Source organism: Vulpes lagopus, chromosome 10, assembly GCF_018345385.1.
Source record: "Vulpes lagopus strain Blue_001 chromosome 10, ASM1834538v1, whole genome shotgun sequence".
NCBI lineage: Eukaryota > Metazoa > Chordata > Mammalia > Carnivora > Canidae > Vulpes > Vulpes lagopus.
In genome coordinates, this window is record NC_054833.1 from 23,874,477 (window position 1) to 23,892,158 (window position 17,682).

The 17,682-nt window shown below is 40.2% G+C and overlaps 1 protein-coding gene across 1 annotated transcript in view; it reads left to right on the top strand.

Annotated features, from left to right (window-relative positions):
- Positions 1-17,682, top strand: part of GMDS (GDP-mannose 4,6-dehydratase) — a 578,975-nt gene that overhangs the window by 284,225 nt on the left and 277,068 nt on the right. Inside the window, exon 7 of the mRNA XM_041772059.1 lies at positions 9,864-9,991. Coding sequence (XP_041627993.1) covers positions 9,864-9,991 — 128 coding nt within the window. The remainder of the gene's footprint in view (positions 1-9,863; positions 9,992-17,682) is intronic.

A 17,682-nucleotide genomic window follows, 5' to 3' on the forward strand; every position in this document is an offset into this window, starting at 1 on the left:
TAGTGACAGCTGGAACCAGAACTCCAGTCTCTTGTCTCCATTTTGCTTTCTGTCTTGGTTTCATCTTTTTGAACCACTTCCTTCTGTGAAGCCAGAACTAAGGTTACTACCACCTTTAGTCTCACTGCTGAAGTAAAAAGGTTTCCTCCCTAGGAGGGGATCTAGGGAAGGGCTCTAACTGGCCTGCCATGACCAGGTGCCCATGCCTCAAGCAATCGCTGTAGCTGTGTTTTTTTGGGTCAGTGTGGATTCGGGGCCTGCTCTTGAGTAAATCAGTGCAGTCAGAAGGTAGAGCTGGGCTGTTGCCATTAGGACCATGCAAAGAATAAAGGAACGTAAAAATGTTCTTTGGGGGAATCTATCAGTGAGGCAGCCACCACCCTCATGGTCTAGTAGAGGCTGGATTTGGGCGTTCTGTAGGAACCGCTGAGAAGTCACGGCGGTAGGAGTTGGACAGTAGACGGGGGATGTGAATGAGGGAGTCAGAGGGGCCTCCGGGCAGCCCGCGGGTGGTGAGCCCGTTCATCGAGCAGCGACGTCTAGAGGTTGTGTCAGCTGGAGGGAAGGAGACACGACTGAGGTAAAGGTTATATCCCCGGAGGTGACCAGGAGGAACGCCCGATGGGAACTCGCAGGGCCTGTAATCCCATTGCAGGCAGCTGGCGCCTCGCTGGAGTCGGGGGGTGCCTAGCAGAGGTGCGTTCCCCCCACGCTCAGGCCGCAGGAGGCAAGGCCCTGCCAGTGACTTGAGGTTCTGCGAGTAGGTGCGGTGGGACCGCTGGGAGAGCAGAGGAGTCCAGGGCATCAGCGAGAGGACAGTCGAGGTGCGGATCATAGCAGGGCAAGGAAGGAAATACAGACTGGGGGGTCTGCAGGAGCAGGCCTGGGAGCTCCCTGTGCCCCGAGGGCAGGTCCAGCGCGGCTGTGGGATGGACACCACGGAGGGGACAGATCTGAGGGGGGAATAGAAGCCCTCGGAGGGAACATCTGCACATTTTTTAATCTGAAGTTTTGTTCTCTCCACCCTCTCTCCTGTGCCCCTGGCCGAGCTGTCGGAGCTCAAGCCTGGTCCACTCGTCCCTGTTCATCACCAACTCGGAGACACGACCCAGCAGTTTTCACCTCTCCCCTGGATCATCTCTCCCTCCAGCGTGTGAAGATGCTGCTGTGTCTCGCATCTTGAAATAAAATGTTCTCAGTCTCTCGTCCCTTCTCTCTCGAACCCTCTCACCCATCAGACCTCTGTCTACATTCCTCCGAAGCGCCCGATCGGGGGTCACCAATCAGCTTGATTCCACCATTCTCAGTGTTCGTTTTTCCATCTGTCCCCCGTCTTCCTCCCTGACCTGCAGTTGTGGTGATTAACAACCTCCTGGGCACGCGCTTTCCAGACTTTCCGGATTCTTCCATGCTCTTGTTTTCCTTCAGCCTCACTGCTTCCTCCTCATCTGTTTGACCTCTAGACGTCGTAGTGTCAGTGGATTCGGTTCTTGGACCATTTCTGTTTTCTTGCTCACTTCCCTCTCTTGGTGGTCTCAGCTGGTTTCAGGACTTGAAATACCATCCAGACATCAATGGTTCCCAAATGTGTGCTTTCACCTACACCCTCCTCAGGAGGCCAGACTCATATATTCACTTTGACTCTCGATGAAGACTCACCCTGTCTCATCATGATTTAAATATTTCATGTTTATTAGTTCTCTGATAGTTTCGTCAGCGTATCAAATGAAGAGGGAGACTTAAAATAACACAGTGTATCTGTGGGTAAGGTTAGCGTTTATATATAAATTTGTTTTAATTTTGTGGGATTTTGTCTTTGTCAGCTTTGGTTTGTTTGACTAAGGCAGTGGTTCTCAAGGGGGGAGGGGGCAGCTTGTTTCCCCAAGGGAAATTTGGCAATGTCTGGAGACATTTTGGGTTGCCACTGCTGTGGAGGGGGTGCCACTAGCATCTTTTGGGTGATAGCCAGGGATGCTGCTAACACTTTGCCATGCACGGGACGGCCCCAAATGCCAATGGTGCCAAAGTTGGGAAACCTTGAAATAAAGATTTATGATTTTGAATCCTCTTAACTCTCAGTAGAAAAGACATCGAACATTGATGCAAATAATAAAGTAGTTTGAATCTTTCTCTTTAAACACATGTGTATGAATAATTGCCAAAAGGTGGTAGCTGTCCCCAACAAATGCACATTGTGAATGGCCCTCTTGTAAGCCTGAGATTCCTTTAAGCATGCCTGTTGGATTTTGAGTACCTGCAGTTAAATAGTGTTGCTCTTGGCAGGACTCGGTGAGCAAATGAGGTATGAGCTCTCTGATCTCCGCAGTCTGCTCCGTCAGCCATGACCTTCCCAGTGTCTCTTCTTTCTACACCCTGTCTGCATCGAGCCACGGCCCAGGCAGATCCCAGTGGGGTGGCCAGAGACTACCACAGTGGGGGGAATGCAGGGCCCCAGGGCGGAGGTTCATGTGAGGTTCAGGATAAATTGGAAGGGTTTCTGTTTTGCAAAGAATATCATCCAAACTGGCTTTGTACTTTTAACTCCAAAAAAATCTTTAAGCCTAAAGCTTTTGGATGAAGCATTGAGCAATGAAATAGAACTTTTCTTAGACAAATTGTGGTCACTTCAAATACTCTTTGGTTGCTGATAGGAATCATGTTGTATGTACACGCACGCGGACAAACGATGAAAACTGCCACATGCTCACAGCTACTTCGCTTCTTAGGAGTTGGTATAAGAGCAGGGCCATAATGAAATATTTTTGAAAAAGAAGCAATTTTGTTTAATGTGATAAGCAGAATCATCCCCAGCAGGACTTACTGTGTCTCCCTCCTGTTTGTTCCCTTAGTTCCACTTGATCATCATAAGATGTCCATTCTTGCATTTTGTATGTTATAAAAACAAAAACAAAGCCTCTATTGAAGTATGATGCATTGTGGTAAAGACTGTGATTTAACAGATAATCTAATTCTTTAATTTTAATAAGTGTGCTGCTAGTCATGTTTTAAAGTTAAATGCTGATAATTTACAATGTATGTTTATAAATTTTGTCAGTTCTTTTCCTTAAATTTTTGTTTTAGAAGATATCTGACTATGGGAATATTATGTCGATATATTTCATGATTTTATAGCAGAAAGTTTAACAAGGAATACGTATATATGTGCACACACATACTGATGTAAGGATTAGATGTAAGAACAAAGCCAGGAAATTAGGAATTTGGCTTTAGTTGTTTATCTGAGCTGCCTCCTGTGTGTTGGTGCTGGAATGATCTCACAGCAGGCCGTAATCATCTGTTCTCACAGGAAGTGAGGCCCAGTGTAAAGGGGAAGAACCACAAGACAAGATGATCTTCTGTTTCAGGATTTCATAAGGAAAAAAAAGTATATTTGCCTGATATGTGAAAAAAAATCATTTAAAGTAATTATGTTTGAGCCTGAGAAAGAGTACAAGCAAAACAGTGAGACAAATCTCAGGTTTAGTTGTTTACACACACATACACACACACACGTGTGTGTGTGTGTATGTGTCTATACGTCTGTGTTTATACACACACACCCATATATTCATTGAACAGGCATATTCCATTGAAAAAAACATAAAAATCAAAATTTCCTGAATGTCTAGTATGAAAATAAAAATAAACGTGGGGGTGGCACAATTATTTGCATTGAGTCCAAGATATGCAGAGCAAATAATTTATTTTAATATCTTTATTTCTTTAAATCTGTCTTCATCTTCCTGCCAATTCCCTCCTGCCAGTAGGTGGGGACCTCTAGAGACCCCAAAGCAGTATCAAATCCCGTTTACTTAGTGTGATGCAGTGATTTATTTATTTATTTATTTATTTATTTATTTATTTATTTTAATTTTTATTTATTTATTTATTTATTTATTTATTTATTTATTTATTTATTTAAGAGACAGCGTGCAAGCAAGAGTGGGGGGAGGGACAGAGGGAGAGAAGCCGACTCCCCGCAGAGTGCAGAGCCCCACACAGGCTCCATCACAGGACCCCCGAGATCATAACCCGACCTGAAACCAAGAGTTGAGCCACCCAGGGGCCCCTGATGCAGTGATCTTAATAACCCTTTAGGTAATGTCCAGCCTCTTTAATTAGAAGGCTTAGCGGGGGCCTTAGACAGTAACAAAGTGGAAGAGCAGAGCATATTAACCTGGGGACCGTGGAAGGGGATAAAAGGTTGCAGGCGTTGGTATCTCCTGGCTCCCATCAGAAATAAACGCAAACCCCCTCAGAAGGAAACAGTCATTCTCAGACATGACCTCTGGTTTCCAGCAGATTAAGATAACTAAATATGAACTCTTCAGTGTCATCAAGCGAACAAGGAAACAAACTGCCATCAGTCAAAATCAGCAGAAAAAAAAAAAAACACAAGAAATTAGCCCTCAAGAATTTTAAATATTGGCATTATCAAATTCAGAATATAAAATTACTAAGACATCTCTAAGTAAATAAAATGATAAATCATAAAAAATAAATGAACGGCAATAGAATATAAAAATGCTCAGGAAGATTTGAAAAAGAACTAAAGAGAAGTTTTTATATATATATGTGTGTGTGTGTGTGTATATATATATAAAATTATATATAAATTATAAATTATATAATTATATATAAATTAATTATAAATTATATATAAATATATATTTATTATACATATAAAATAATAAAATATATATATTAAATTATTAAGATAAAGAATTAAAAGGCTGAATTAAAAATATTAGACTGCTGAAGGAAAATTAGGTAGATCTAAGAAAGTTACCCAAGCATTGCAGAGCTGGGCATCCTCAGACCCACATGGTACGCTCTGCACACTGCTAATCTCAGCTGCAGCTTTGCTGCTATAAGCTCTTCCCTTGCCTGGTGGCCAAGGAGGCAGCACTAGCTCCAGGCGTGGCTCTCGTTGGTGTCTGCTGCTGATAAAATTCAGGGGCTTCTCTCTCCACCAGGCTCCTAGGGTGAGTTAGCCTCCTTCCGCCCCTCACTGACACTATGGACTGTAGACTCACTGCCTCATCTTACTTGTAGTCCGTGGCCTCCATGGTCTTACCACCAAGCCTCAACTACAGGCATCCTCCCTCACCACCTCCAGCCCATTCAGGGCTGCGGGGCAGGCCAGTTGGCTCTCATACTGCTGCTCATGCCCTGTAAGAGAGCCTTGCATCACTGCTTAGTGTATCTTGACACAGCTGCCCCAGGTCAGTCTGGGTGGTGTCCTTAGGAGATTTCTGCAGACTCTCCAGCATAAAGCAGGTTGAAAGCTCTTCCTCTCAGTGATTCTTCAATGTACTGTACTTGTTATCCCAAAGGAGCTAGGTTGGAGCACCAAAACTTACCTCTCCCGCCTCTGCTCGCATCCTCCACTGCACAGGATGCCACATGCCTGCCCTTCAGCACCTGGGAGAAACTTTGGGTTGTGACCACTCTTGGCTTTTGATACACTAAAATTATTCAGAAAATTACTTTTCCATGAAATGTTGTTTTCAAATTTAACTATTGTGATACAGGATCCTATTTTGAATGATAGAGATGAATATTGACTTTCTTTTTGACTATTTGAAGTAGTGTATTAATCTTTTCCCAGACTTGGGCTGACTGCGGAGAAGGTCACATAAATATGAATGTGAGAGAAAAAGGTCTTACTGTTTTAAAAGATTGATCACAATAAAAATATTCAAGACAATAAACACTTATAACCAATAGAAGTACATTATAATGAGAGAATGTTCTACAGCCTTTGAACTGTAGTGTCTTATTAAGTCCTTAGTATGGATTATTATCCCATTTTATAGATAAGGCAACTGAAAGGTTAAAATGCTTGTTTAAGATAATGGCACTTATAAAAAGAACAGAATTATTAATAATTCACATAGTGTATAACTCTACTTCAGTGTTCTACCTCCAAAACCATGTCGTTTGCCTCAGCTTGCATATTAAAGCTAAAGCCTGTGCCCAGGTCCTGAGATGGTGTTCCAGGTTCCAGTCATGGTCTTAGCTCAGAACTCTCCGTGCCCACCCAGATCTATGCCCTGGAGCTTTCCTGTCACTTGAGTTCTTCTTGGAGACTCAGCCTGGAATTTAAATAAATAATACTAATATTTTATCCAGCATAGCTTGGTGTTTTTGAAGATGGTGGTTTTTCTTGTATGCTGTATTGCAAAATGGAAATTCTGTCCTTTTCATTCTCTCAGTGCTAGCAAAACTCACAACCTCAGTCTTAGAACTAAGATTTGACATAAAAATCCATCTTAATCTTTCTTTTTCTTATGGATATACATTGATATAGCCACTCTTTTTTTTCTATGTTAATGAGTTTACATTGAAAAATAACCTACAATGTTGAAGAAATGTTTATTAGTGCTTTCAGTATGTAAGTCTGTACATTTGACTTTGGCTTTTTATTTATACCTGTTCTCAGCCTCAGATTTTCAAAATCAGGGAATTAAGAGACCAAGGCATAAAAGAACTAAGAAATCTGAACTTTTGATTGAGGCTTAATTATACATGCTGTTAACATTATAATGTAATAATTATAATACTAGCTAACATTTATTGAGAACTTACTAATCATATTAGCTAGATTTTCTCACTTAAACATCAAATCCACATGTTAAGTACCTGTTACTATCCTTGCTTCACAAATGAAGACATGATGATACTAATTCCTTACATTTCAGTAATGATTTATGTGGTCCAGTGTTGTTTCATCTATACTAGCAGACCCTGATTTGACTTGGCAAGTATTTACTCTACTGGTAGTTTACAGAAGAGACTGTAACTTCAGAGCTGTTGAATGGTTGGTGCAAAATACCATATAGTCAGTAGCTAACAGCGCTCGCCTTTGGTCATTGGGCTAACTTTCCATTTCTTGGTCTTCTTCCTAGATAAGATCTTCTAGTCTAAGGCTCTTAGAAATCAAGTATGCATTTAAAATAATTATGAGAGTTCCATTTTGCTATGTGTTATCATGCACAGCCACTTGAATAATCTAATCTGAGGAAGGACACCTCACACACATTATACTGTGTGGTGTCAGTGAAAACAGCCCAGGTGGGAAAGCAAGACAGCTTGGGTCAGGCTCACCTTCTTGTCTTCACTGTTGGGCAGTTTTGCTGAGCCTCTTGTTCTCTACCTGCACACTTGAGATGGTTGGCAAAGTGGCCTCTAAGTCTCACTCTAATATATAGAGTATAATATATAGATTTTATATAGTTATCTCCTAAAAACCTCATTCTTAGATGATAAGGCATAAAAATGAAGAGAGAAAATTTTAAAAATAATTTTAAGCCTCTCCAAAAATTAATTAGTGAAACAAATGGTAGTAATAATGTTTAAAATTAATCTGAAAATGGAATTTGGAAAACAGTTCCATTTACAGTAACATCAAAGAGAATAAAGTGCTTAGGAACAAATTGAACAAAACCAACTTATTTTCCAGAAACTTCAAAACATTGCTGAAAGAAATTTCAAAAGACCTAAGTGAATGGAAAGACATCCTATGTTCATAAATTAGAAGACATGATATGGTTAAGATGATAGTATTCTTCATGTTGTCCTACAGATTCAACACAATCCCTATCAAAATCTCAGTGGGCTTTTTTGCAGAACTTTACCAGCTGAACCTAAAAATCATACAGAAGTTCAAGGGACTGAGAGTAGCTAAAACAATCTTGAAAAAGAACAAAGTCAGAAAACTCACACTTCCTGATTTTAAAACTTAACTGTAAAGCTAAAATAATCAAGAATGTGTGACACTATCGTGAGGATAGATAATAGATCAATGAAATAGTACTCGGCGCAGTGCTAGAAGTGATAGCCATGTCAGAGTTGTTGAGGTCATGATCATTGCAGGGTTCTGATAAGAACTTAAAGACAAAGGCTTGTCCAGAAGCCCCTGCACCAGTTTTGCGTGTCCCTGTCTCACGGCTTAATTAATCCCTCGGTGACCTCACCAGGCGGCTGAGCTCAGGCTGCTTCTCTACTGGGTGTTTCCTGACCACATCCAGCCACGGAGTTAGCCAGACTTGACTGTTTCTGTGCTTGCCAATCTGTCATCTCACTTCCGGCAGTACTGATTTGTCTGTCTTATTCTCTCTGTGCTACTTGAGAGACGGGGCTGCTGCTTCAACCCCAAGTTTCTCAGCTCAGTGCTCAGTACTTGCTAGGTGCTCAGTCAGTACCGTTTGACCAAATAAACAGTAAGGGTAGAGCCTAGGTAGATTGCCTGAACGTGGTCACATGCTTCCATGGGAGCCCCAAACATTTGCTTACTAGTAAAGAGAATAATCTGAACTGTTCTGTGTTGGGAACTTCATCTAATTATATGGTATCATGAGTTTATCGAGTGTATTTGGAATGATAGTATAGTCCTATTATTAAAAAGAAAGATATCAAGAAATCTACACTTAATTATAAATTTAAATTTATTTTTTTACAAATTAATAGAGAATAAAAGATTGCTATTGGGTAGTAGCAGATTGAGAAGGGTTGCACTTACTAAATATTTCTTCATTTCGAAAGGCTCATTTTTGAAGGAGCTCTGTGTTTTATAAACTCCCATGGAAAGTTGAAACTTTGGATCTCTTAATGTGCTCTATGAGCTGCTAACAGAAACTGAAAATTTAGATTTCCGTGGAAGCCCCGTTGTCATTTTTAATGATGGCATTGGTATAAATGTGTACACCAAATTTTTGTAGTAAGCGAGCTAGTATATGTTTGCACTTGCCCTGGGCCATGTTCTTGCCAAAATTTAGTAAACCTCTTTAGGAAAATTCCCCTTATCCCTGTGCCAGTTTCTCTGGAAGCCAAAAGCTTTCATCATAACTCACCTCCCTGCCTAATCTGCAAAAGAACAAAGCTAAAGTTATTGAAATATGATAAATAATGATAATAATCTATCTAAACTGTATGCAGCCATTATTGGCTTTATACGTGTTATTACCTTGAGAATTTGGCATTACCTGGTGCTTTGTGATAACCTTACCTAGAAACAGAGGCATGGGTAAAATCACCTCAGAAGTAAGTGTCTTTTACTGTTGTCCTTCTCTGTAATCTTTTAAAAGTAGGGGCTTTCATTAAAGACCAAAGAACATAAAACAATTTCACTTCTTTCTTCAATTTATGGTACCTTTCATCAATTGTTTCAAAATATTTATGCAGAATTCAGGAGGCCAATTCTGTACATAGCACTTAAGTGAATTTGGAAGGTGGCATTTCAGTCAGTATAGTACAGAGAAACTTTTGACTTGGAACTGTGTCATAATTTATAATTGGAGAGCTTTGCAGGTTTCTAGAGAATGATCACCACTTATTGGCAACCCAAACGCATTTCTTGTTTGTTTCCTTTAAATAGTTATACCCTGTGAGCTAAGTTACTCTCCTCTCCCTTTCCCCATGAGCACCAAAATAGCTTTATTAATAGGAACATATGCTGTTTATGTTCTTAAAAAAAATCAGGGTGGTCTTAGATGTCTGTCTTCCATTCTGGCATTTCCCTTTATACAACCCTTTTGAATTTTCTGTTTAAAAACTGGCATTCCAATAGCTTTTCTTTGGCCTAATGCCTGGGTCGCATATAGCAGCAGCAAATTAGGAATGTTAAGACGTCCCCCAAAGAAAAATGTTTGTTATGAAAGTAGAGCTGATGTGACACTTAGAATTAGAGCTTCTTAACTTATCTAAATGACAGTTAATGATCGTTTTCTTCTATTCTTATTTTAAAGGAGGGGGGAAGAGAATGAAAGACATGCCCAGAGGCTGAGGTTGGGTTTGGTTCACCAAACTGTTAAATGTCAAATGTACTATACTGATAATACACCCTTTTATCTCTTTTTTAGGAGCTAATTTTGTTACTCGAAAAATTAGCAGGTCAGTGGCTAAGATTTACCTTGGACAACTGGAATGTTTCAGCTTGGGAAATCTGGATGCCAAACGAGATTGGGGCCATGCCAAGGACTATGTAGAGGTAGGAACCGACTCATTATGTTCTTAAAAATACTTGTATCAGCTGGTGTTTTCAATGCCAGGCCTCAAGTGGAAAAGCATGACCTACAAGAGGTGGTAGCTTATAAAATTTTCCTAACGTAAATATGTTTAAACTCTTACTACTTTCAGTTGAAAGCTTCACAGTTCAACTTTACTTGGAGATCACACTGAGTGCTCCTTGAATGTGGAAACGTCTCACAATTGTTCTTTTCGTTATTTAAAATGAAGATGTTGGTCATTAATTTGGACGATGGATGAAAAAAATGCTTTTCTTTCCAAAGCCTCTTTCTCCTTCTTGCTTTTTGCACCTTCTCCTTCCTGCCTGCCCAATAGACCTATAACTAACTGTGAAAATTTTTTTTAGGTTTAAAGGTGCAGTTCTCAGAGCTTCAGGAAATACTACCTAATTTCAATTTGTATAGTCCAAGACTTTTAGATTTACATTATACTACCAAGGTATCCTAAGAGTAATATTCTTACGGAGCATTTGGTTTCTGGTTATTATCATACACATTTCTTAAAGTACGACTTTGCACACCAATGAATTCTGTTCATTAAGTAGAGAGTTGTTAATAATGATACTTTTGCATAGTACTGTGAATATAGTCAAAGGGAGATTCAGATTTTCACTCTTGGGACTTACATGCACAATAAATTTTGGTTTGGCTTAGTTAGATGTGTTACATGTATAAGTAGTGCGACTTTTCTTTAAGCAAATGGTTATATTTTACCTTTCCATGATCATTATGCTTGTGAGTATCCGCGGTGGTTTCTGTGGCCAGACATGAAGGAGCATGTTGGTAACATTGTCTTTTTCCCTGGAGTCTGCTTGTCCTTGTTTAGGTGCTTACAGATTTCCTGAGTTCAGGAAACTATTTCTGTCCTTAATGATTCCTCTCTGGGAAACCGGATCTGGCTTCCTTGTTCATTGATGCGATTCAAAAAGAAACTTGAACATTTATGAAGGAAAGCAAACAAGTAGTTTACTTGCTAACACAGAGGTTAGTCTCGGCAGTGTTATTATTTTTGTCTATAACAATTAAAAATGTACACTTGAACGCCTAATGCTGATTTATATTATGGACAAAAAGTAGCTCTAATTTTAAATTTTAAACAATGTAACAATTCGATCATTTCAGTATGTTCTTCTAAGCTGTCATTACAAAGGGGCATTTTGTGACAGTCGACATTTAGATATATTTTAAGCACATCACATTAAAAAATACATAAGGCCTTACTTCCAGAAATCCTAAGTAGGAGAAAAGAGGTGTTATCAATAGATGCTGAGACTGTTTTGTCTAGCCTGTATGGCCTAACCTACTTAAAAAATATGAGGCAAGTTTTATAAAAATGAATACATTATTTTTTCAAAAATATCATTCTAGTTCTGCATATACTTAGAGTACTAGAGAGCTAATAGGTATCCTTCTTTTCCAAGGTCTTGTTCTCTAAATTCAGAACCAAATAGATCAAATTTTATTCTATTTATTATTTTTTTTTTGCACCAAGGTAAAAAATGATGTTTTTATTAGAACTCAGAAATAGGGGCATCTGGGTGGTTCAGTTGGTTGAGCATCCGACTGAGTTTCTACTCAAGTCATGGTCTCCGGGTCGTGAGATGGATTCCTGCATCAGGCTCCACGCTCAGCGGGGAGTCTCAGAAATAAACTTTGATAGTGCAACAGCATACCAGATGTTAATAATGCTTATTACCGGTTATGTTTATTTTCTTCTTTATATTTCTATGGTTTCCATGTATTTAAAATGAATAAATATAAACTTTTTCAATCCGAAAAAAAATCGACATTTTAAAAAATAGGCCAGAAAAAAAAAAATGTACGACACTATTAAATAAATACATAAGTAATGAGTAAGTCTTCTGTGAGCTCAGTGGAGCTGGAAGGGCCATGCTGCTATCTCTCCCAAAGTGCCGAGGCTAGCACTGGTCCAGCGTGTAGCTCCAACCTTGAAACAAAGGGGCCACATTTGTTTTCATTTAAAATAAAAGCATTTTATATACATTTTGGCTCAAAAGCTTCAAAGAGGTCTTCCCAAATGCCATTTTGAAGAGTCCTTGACAAGCTAGTGTCAGTCCAGTAAGCCCAAGAAGCCACAGCATCCATGCAGGAGTAAAATGTTCTGGCCTTTCAGTAAGAATATAAGACTTACAGACTTCACGGAGAAACAGACATATGAAATTAAGTCATTCTCATTGGCATTCAAGACCTGATTTGTTCCACAATACAAGTAGGTTTTGCTGTTAAGGATTCCTCTGGGGTTCAGACAGTAACACGTGTTGATGATGTAAGAAGCATTGTATAGTTTCCGTTTATGAGTCCTGAAAGAAATCTGAATTTCTTGATTTCCAAAAGAAGTGTCATTATTAGGTAAGAATTCATAGTTTGCTGTTTCCATTTTAAGAAATATTACCATCCCTTGCATTTCTAAATGTATTAAAATGAGGTTCCTCACAGACTTACGACTAAAAGTAGATGTTGCCAAAATTAAAATCAACAAGCATAAGAATGAAAAAAGAGAAGCATTGTTTGCGAAGCATATCTGCATCGTTGCACTATAATCAGCTTTAGAATAAAGAAGCCTTGGCAAGTGCAGATCAGACAAGTCATAATAGCATCTTATTTACATACGTTTTAATTATATAATCTTCCTCCTTTATACACAAACATTTTGTACTGGTGAATCTTTAGATGAAGTGACTTATACTTTTTTAGTTATGGAAGAACTTCAATGATGCATAGAGAGCATTTGACAGAGAGTGTAGAGATCCTAGCTCTGTCAATGATTTGCTTAGGGTTTTATATCTCAGTTTACCCATCTGTGAAAAGGGCATAATAACAACCCTGTAAAAAATTAGCACTAATGTGCTGTACATTCGTGATTAGAATCTACCTCTTTCTTGTAAACATTTTTGCAACAGTTTATACAAAGGCATTTCCTGTTGCTGATTCAGGTTCATTAACATCCATTTCTAGTCTTATTTCCTAGATCAAAATGATTCATAACTTAAACTTGAGTGGGTAAGTGGTATTTCAACTTGAAATGAAGAATATAAAAACTATTTTAAACTATATTGTACTTCAGGGTAAACAACTTATATGCAGTTACATCTTTTCCAATATTTTATTACAAACATACAGGATTATTGAATGAATTTTACCATGAACAGCCATATACCCACTACCCAGATTCTGTAACTAACATCTAACAGTTATTGTTGCAATTTGAGAAAAAAATATTACTGTTTAAAAACTACTGTAATGCTGATGGATCAGAGCTCTAAGTACTCAATTTACACAAACACAGGTTATCAAGAATTTACCCTTCTTATGGAATATAGTCAACTGACAATGCAAACTTTTAAAATATTTTTATCTTCTTAAATAATTATATGACACCATCACATTCTGTTTTCATGCCTGCCACCTTCCACATACATCGAAGCAATTCCTAGTATTCATGAGAACATGCTGGGGGCTGCATACCACATTCAGGCAAATTCACGTAGTCAACATGGTACCCGTAGTGCCTGAAAAGTGCCAAGGAGAGGATATCTAACTTCTCTCAGGGGTGTTGGTCTTCCCATATATCTTCTGTTCAGACCTGCCGTGGTCGTGGTTCTAGTTGCTACATATGACAGTCTTTTAAACCTCATATAAAACCCGGTAAGACTGCACAATGCTAAATTGCACAAAGGTAAGCAGATTTCTTTATCGGAGGAATAACTTCTCAAAACTTAGGCTAGATGAATGCACTGTGGCCTGATAAGATTAATAAAGGGTTTCTCAAACTTATTTAACTTTGCCACCCTCTTAATAAATATATATATATATATTGACATCTAGCAATGCAGAGGTGGAAAATGGCACCATATGTTTAAAATTAATGGTAACAGTTTGATTAACAAGGTTTCAGTGTGATCCCACCTTGAAAAAAACTAGCTAGAACACAGCTAGAGCCAAAAATTACTGAGAGGTGAGCTAATTGATAAGGGCTGAACTGGAAGTATCTTAAGTTTTTACCACTCATAACAGGGTCCTTGCTCTTGGGATACATGGATAATCAAGTGACCTAAGTCTGAGCGTTTTCCAAGACACAGCGAAAAGCCATTTAAAAAATATCATGACGTCGGGATCCCTGGGTGGCTCAGCAGTTTAGCATCTGCCTTTGGCCCAGGGCCTGATCCTGGAGACCCGGATCAAGTCCCGCATCCGGCTCCCTGCATGGAGCCTGCTTCTCCCTCTGCCTGTGTCTCTGCCTCTCTCTCTCTCTGTGTCTCTCATGAATAAATAAATAAAATCTTAAAAATCTAAAAAAATATCATGTGGTTTTACTGCCAACAACTGACCATAGAGGTGCTCCTGAAGAGTTCTCCTAATTCAAAGGCAATCCACCACATGTTCACATTATTAGGGGAGGATTTTTGAGATTCATCTGAATTTTAATATAATGGTTTCTCACACATACCTCTTTCTTTTCTCCCTCCTCCCTCCATCCATCTCTACATCCTTCCTTCCCTCTCTTCTTCTTTCTTTCCTTCTTCCCCCTCCTACTTCGTTTTTTGGCAGGGAACATAGATTAATTTTTAAAAGCTAGTTTTAGAAAAAAAAAATAATAAAAATTGCCAAATGTTGGATGCTCATTATGTGCCAGAAACCTTACTGAGAACTTTACATACATTATCTCATACGCTATGTGCAACAGTCCTTTGGAGATGAAGGAATCGAGGGTGGGGGAGTCCAGGGGATGATCTGCCAGTGCCGCGGGCAGCACCGCTCAGCCCAGGCCTGGGACCAGAGCCGTTCTCACAGTCACTAATTCACATTGAAGGGAGGGGAGCCACGACCTAAGCAGGGGGTCTGGCTGACCTGTCATTTCCCAGAGGGAGAAGACAGTGAGCTTCTCTCCGGCTTCTCTTTATAGTCCAGGGGGAAGGGAGAGGCCTGGAGGGGCGGTGTGGCTGAGGCTGCGATCAGATCTTGCCGAATCAGCCCAGAATGTTGGCTCTATTAGGCAAAGATGCAGAGGATACGTTTGGGGGTCGGGTAGTTGAGTGTCCCTCCCTGCCATCCATTGTGCCCCGCGTGATTAACTTTCCTTAGAGCTGTCATACTCCGCTGCTGCTGGCAGGGACCTGCGGAGAGCCACCGAGCTCGGCTGAGGGAAACCCTGTGCACAGAGCCGGGAGAAGGAGCCGGGGCTGCGCCTTCCCTTCTTCCTCACCTGGCAGTCCGCTGGTAGCATTTTGCATCCTGTGCTAATTCACACAAATCTGGAAGAAAAGGATGCCATCTACACTTGTCTAAGACTTTATTTAAGGGGAGTTTATTGTTGCAACAATGTCAGCAAACTGTCTCTATCTTTTTGTTCAGGAGGGTAGCTCCATTTTTTTGGTGTGTTTGAATCCTCTAAAGTGTTTGTGGTGCCAGAATGTGCTCTTTAGGTAAGGCCTCACTTAACAGAAATGTGGAAGGTCCTAGTTGCCTTATTTCCTCTGGCCAGGTCTTGAGTGACTGGGATGACCTCACAGGAGGGGCCAAGCCCCCAGATTCCTGAGACTCTAAGCTCTGTTTAAATTGTTGTCTTCAGTGAATGAAGACTACACCAGCGGAATTTCTAGGATGGATTATTCATCGGGTTTTCATCCACAGATAGTTTAGAAACAAGGAGGTAGATGCAGTTTTAGATCATGTTTTCAGTTGTATTTTGAAAGTTTTAAATTGAGCATCTGCCATCAAGCTAGAAAAGTAGTTGTTGGCAAATGTGTATGTGTGTGCAGAGAGAAAGAATGAAAATGAATATGGAGTGGAGTTGCGTATTCAGTAGTGCCTGTGGAAATGGATTATGAAACTTTGTGTAAATGACATTTAAGTTCTAATGGGTGGCAATTAACCACATTAAGGTAGAAGCTTGTGCTCCACCCTGACTCACTCCCACTGATGCTAAGTGTCATCATACTGCTGTGCATCATGAAATGGCTGTTTGTACCTCTGAAAGTCATGGTTCTATTTCTGAGAATAGTCTTAGGAAAACAGTGCAAAAAGCCCCCTGTTACTCTTGGGTTATCCCACTTGTTTACATGCATCTAGGCCGTACGTGCATCTAGGCTATGCCGTGAGACCCTGGGAGCCTTCCCCTCCCACCCCCAGTGGGGCTTGCCCAGTTGGCGCCGCTCCTCTCCTCGTCCTGGCCCACCTGCCCTTCCTCACACTCTCCTCCGTCCTCCCTGCTTCTCCGGGTCGTTCATCTTTCCTCTTCTTTCCCCGGTGCTGCCCACTTCTCATCTGCTTCCACCCACAAAGGAAAGCTGGCTATTTCACTTTAATAACAAGACTGTTCATGTGATGTAGACGTAATTGCCTCTTATAAAATATGACATCACCTAAATTTAGTGATGATTTTGCCCACAGAAGGTATATATTTTTAATAGTAAATGCTTCCTTTTTACATTAGGACACTCTGGAAAGGACAAACTATTTGCAGGGAAGGTAATCTTTCCAACTTTCATTGTGTCCGTCCCATGCCTAGAAACGCCCATAAATTACTCTCTCTCTCATGCATGAGCACACAACACACCCTTACGCACAGTCAAAATCCTCGTTTTGACATTCATTCTAAATTAGAGTACTGTTTGGTTTTATTCTACTTACCTGCTTTATTCACAGGAAATCATTTACTAAAATTACTTGTTCTGTCCCCACAGAGCCGGGGCCTGTGCCCCTTTTCTGTGGCTTTGTCAGACCATTTAAGGGCCTCTTGCTGCCATCAGGAGCCCAGGCTCCAGGTTCCCAGGCTTGGCCTTAGGGGACCCTTTACTATAAGCGTGTTTACATCCAAAGCCACAAAGCAGAAAACCTGTTCCAAATAGAATGTTCTGTAAGGCAAAGACATGCATTTTATTGTCTGCTTCTGTGTGCCATGCTAGAGAACATCTCTGTTTATTTTCTGCCACGAAAACAGCAGTGAAGTCTCAGAGATTCTCCTTATCTTTTCTTTCTAGGTAAGGAAAAAATTTTGAGCTCCTCTGTGAGTGTTGCTGCATTTGCATTCGTAAGATCAGTTATTTCTTTTTCTAACTTTTGAGTAGAAAGTTGGGATACCTGGTGGCTCTGTAGAGCAATTCGATCTGAGCTCAGGGGTGATCCCTGTGATGGATAACTTGATCTATCCCACTGATTGTTTGCCCAGGGCAGCGACTGTGAGACTAAGAGGCAGATACGTTTTTGGACTCTTTTTGGGAATAGATCCTGTACAGGAATGCAATGTCTGCCACCTTGACTTGCCAGTTAGATTTAAAATAGGTGATTGACTTTGTTCTGTGTTCTTTACTCTGTGCTTATCGTGGTTAAGAGTATTCAAAAGCCACCGTCCTCTTGGGATCAGATTTCCGAAGGATTTTCCCATGTGGCTTTTACAGTTGTTCCAGAAACTGGAGGTATACATGCAAGCTAAATAGGCCCCCCAGATGGATCCCATTAGGTGAAGATCCCCTTTTCATTTTAGAAAAGATAGACTGGGGCTTCCACCAAGCCCAGTTAATTTATATAAGTGCAGTTTTACAAAAGCAGAATTACTTAAAAGCAAAACTGAGAACCGCTTGCAAAACTGTCTTTGCATTGTCCGTTTGAGCCTCCCATGGAAATTATTAGTCAA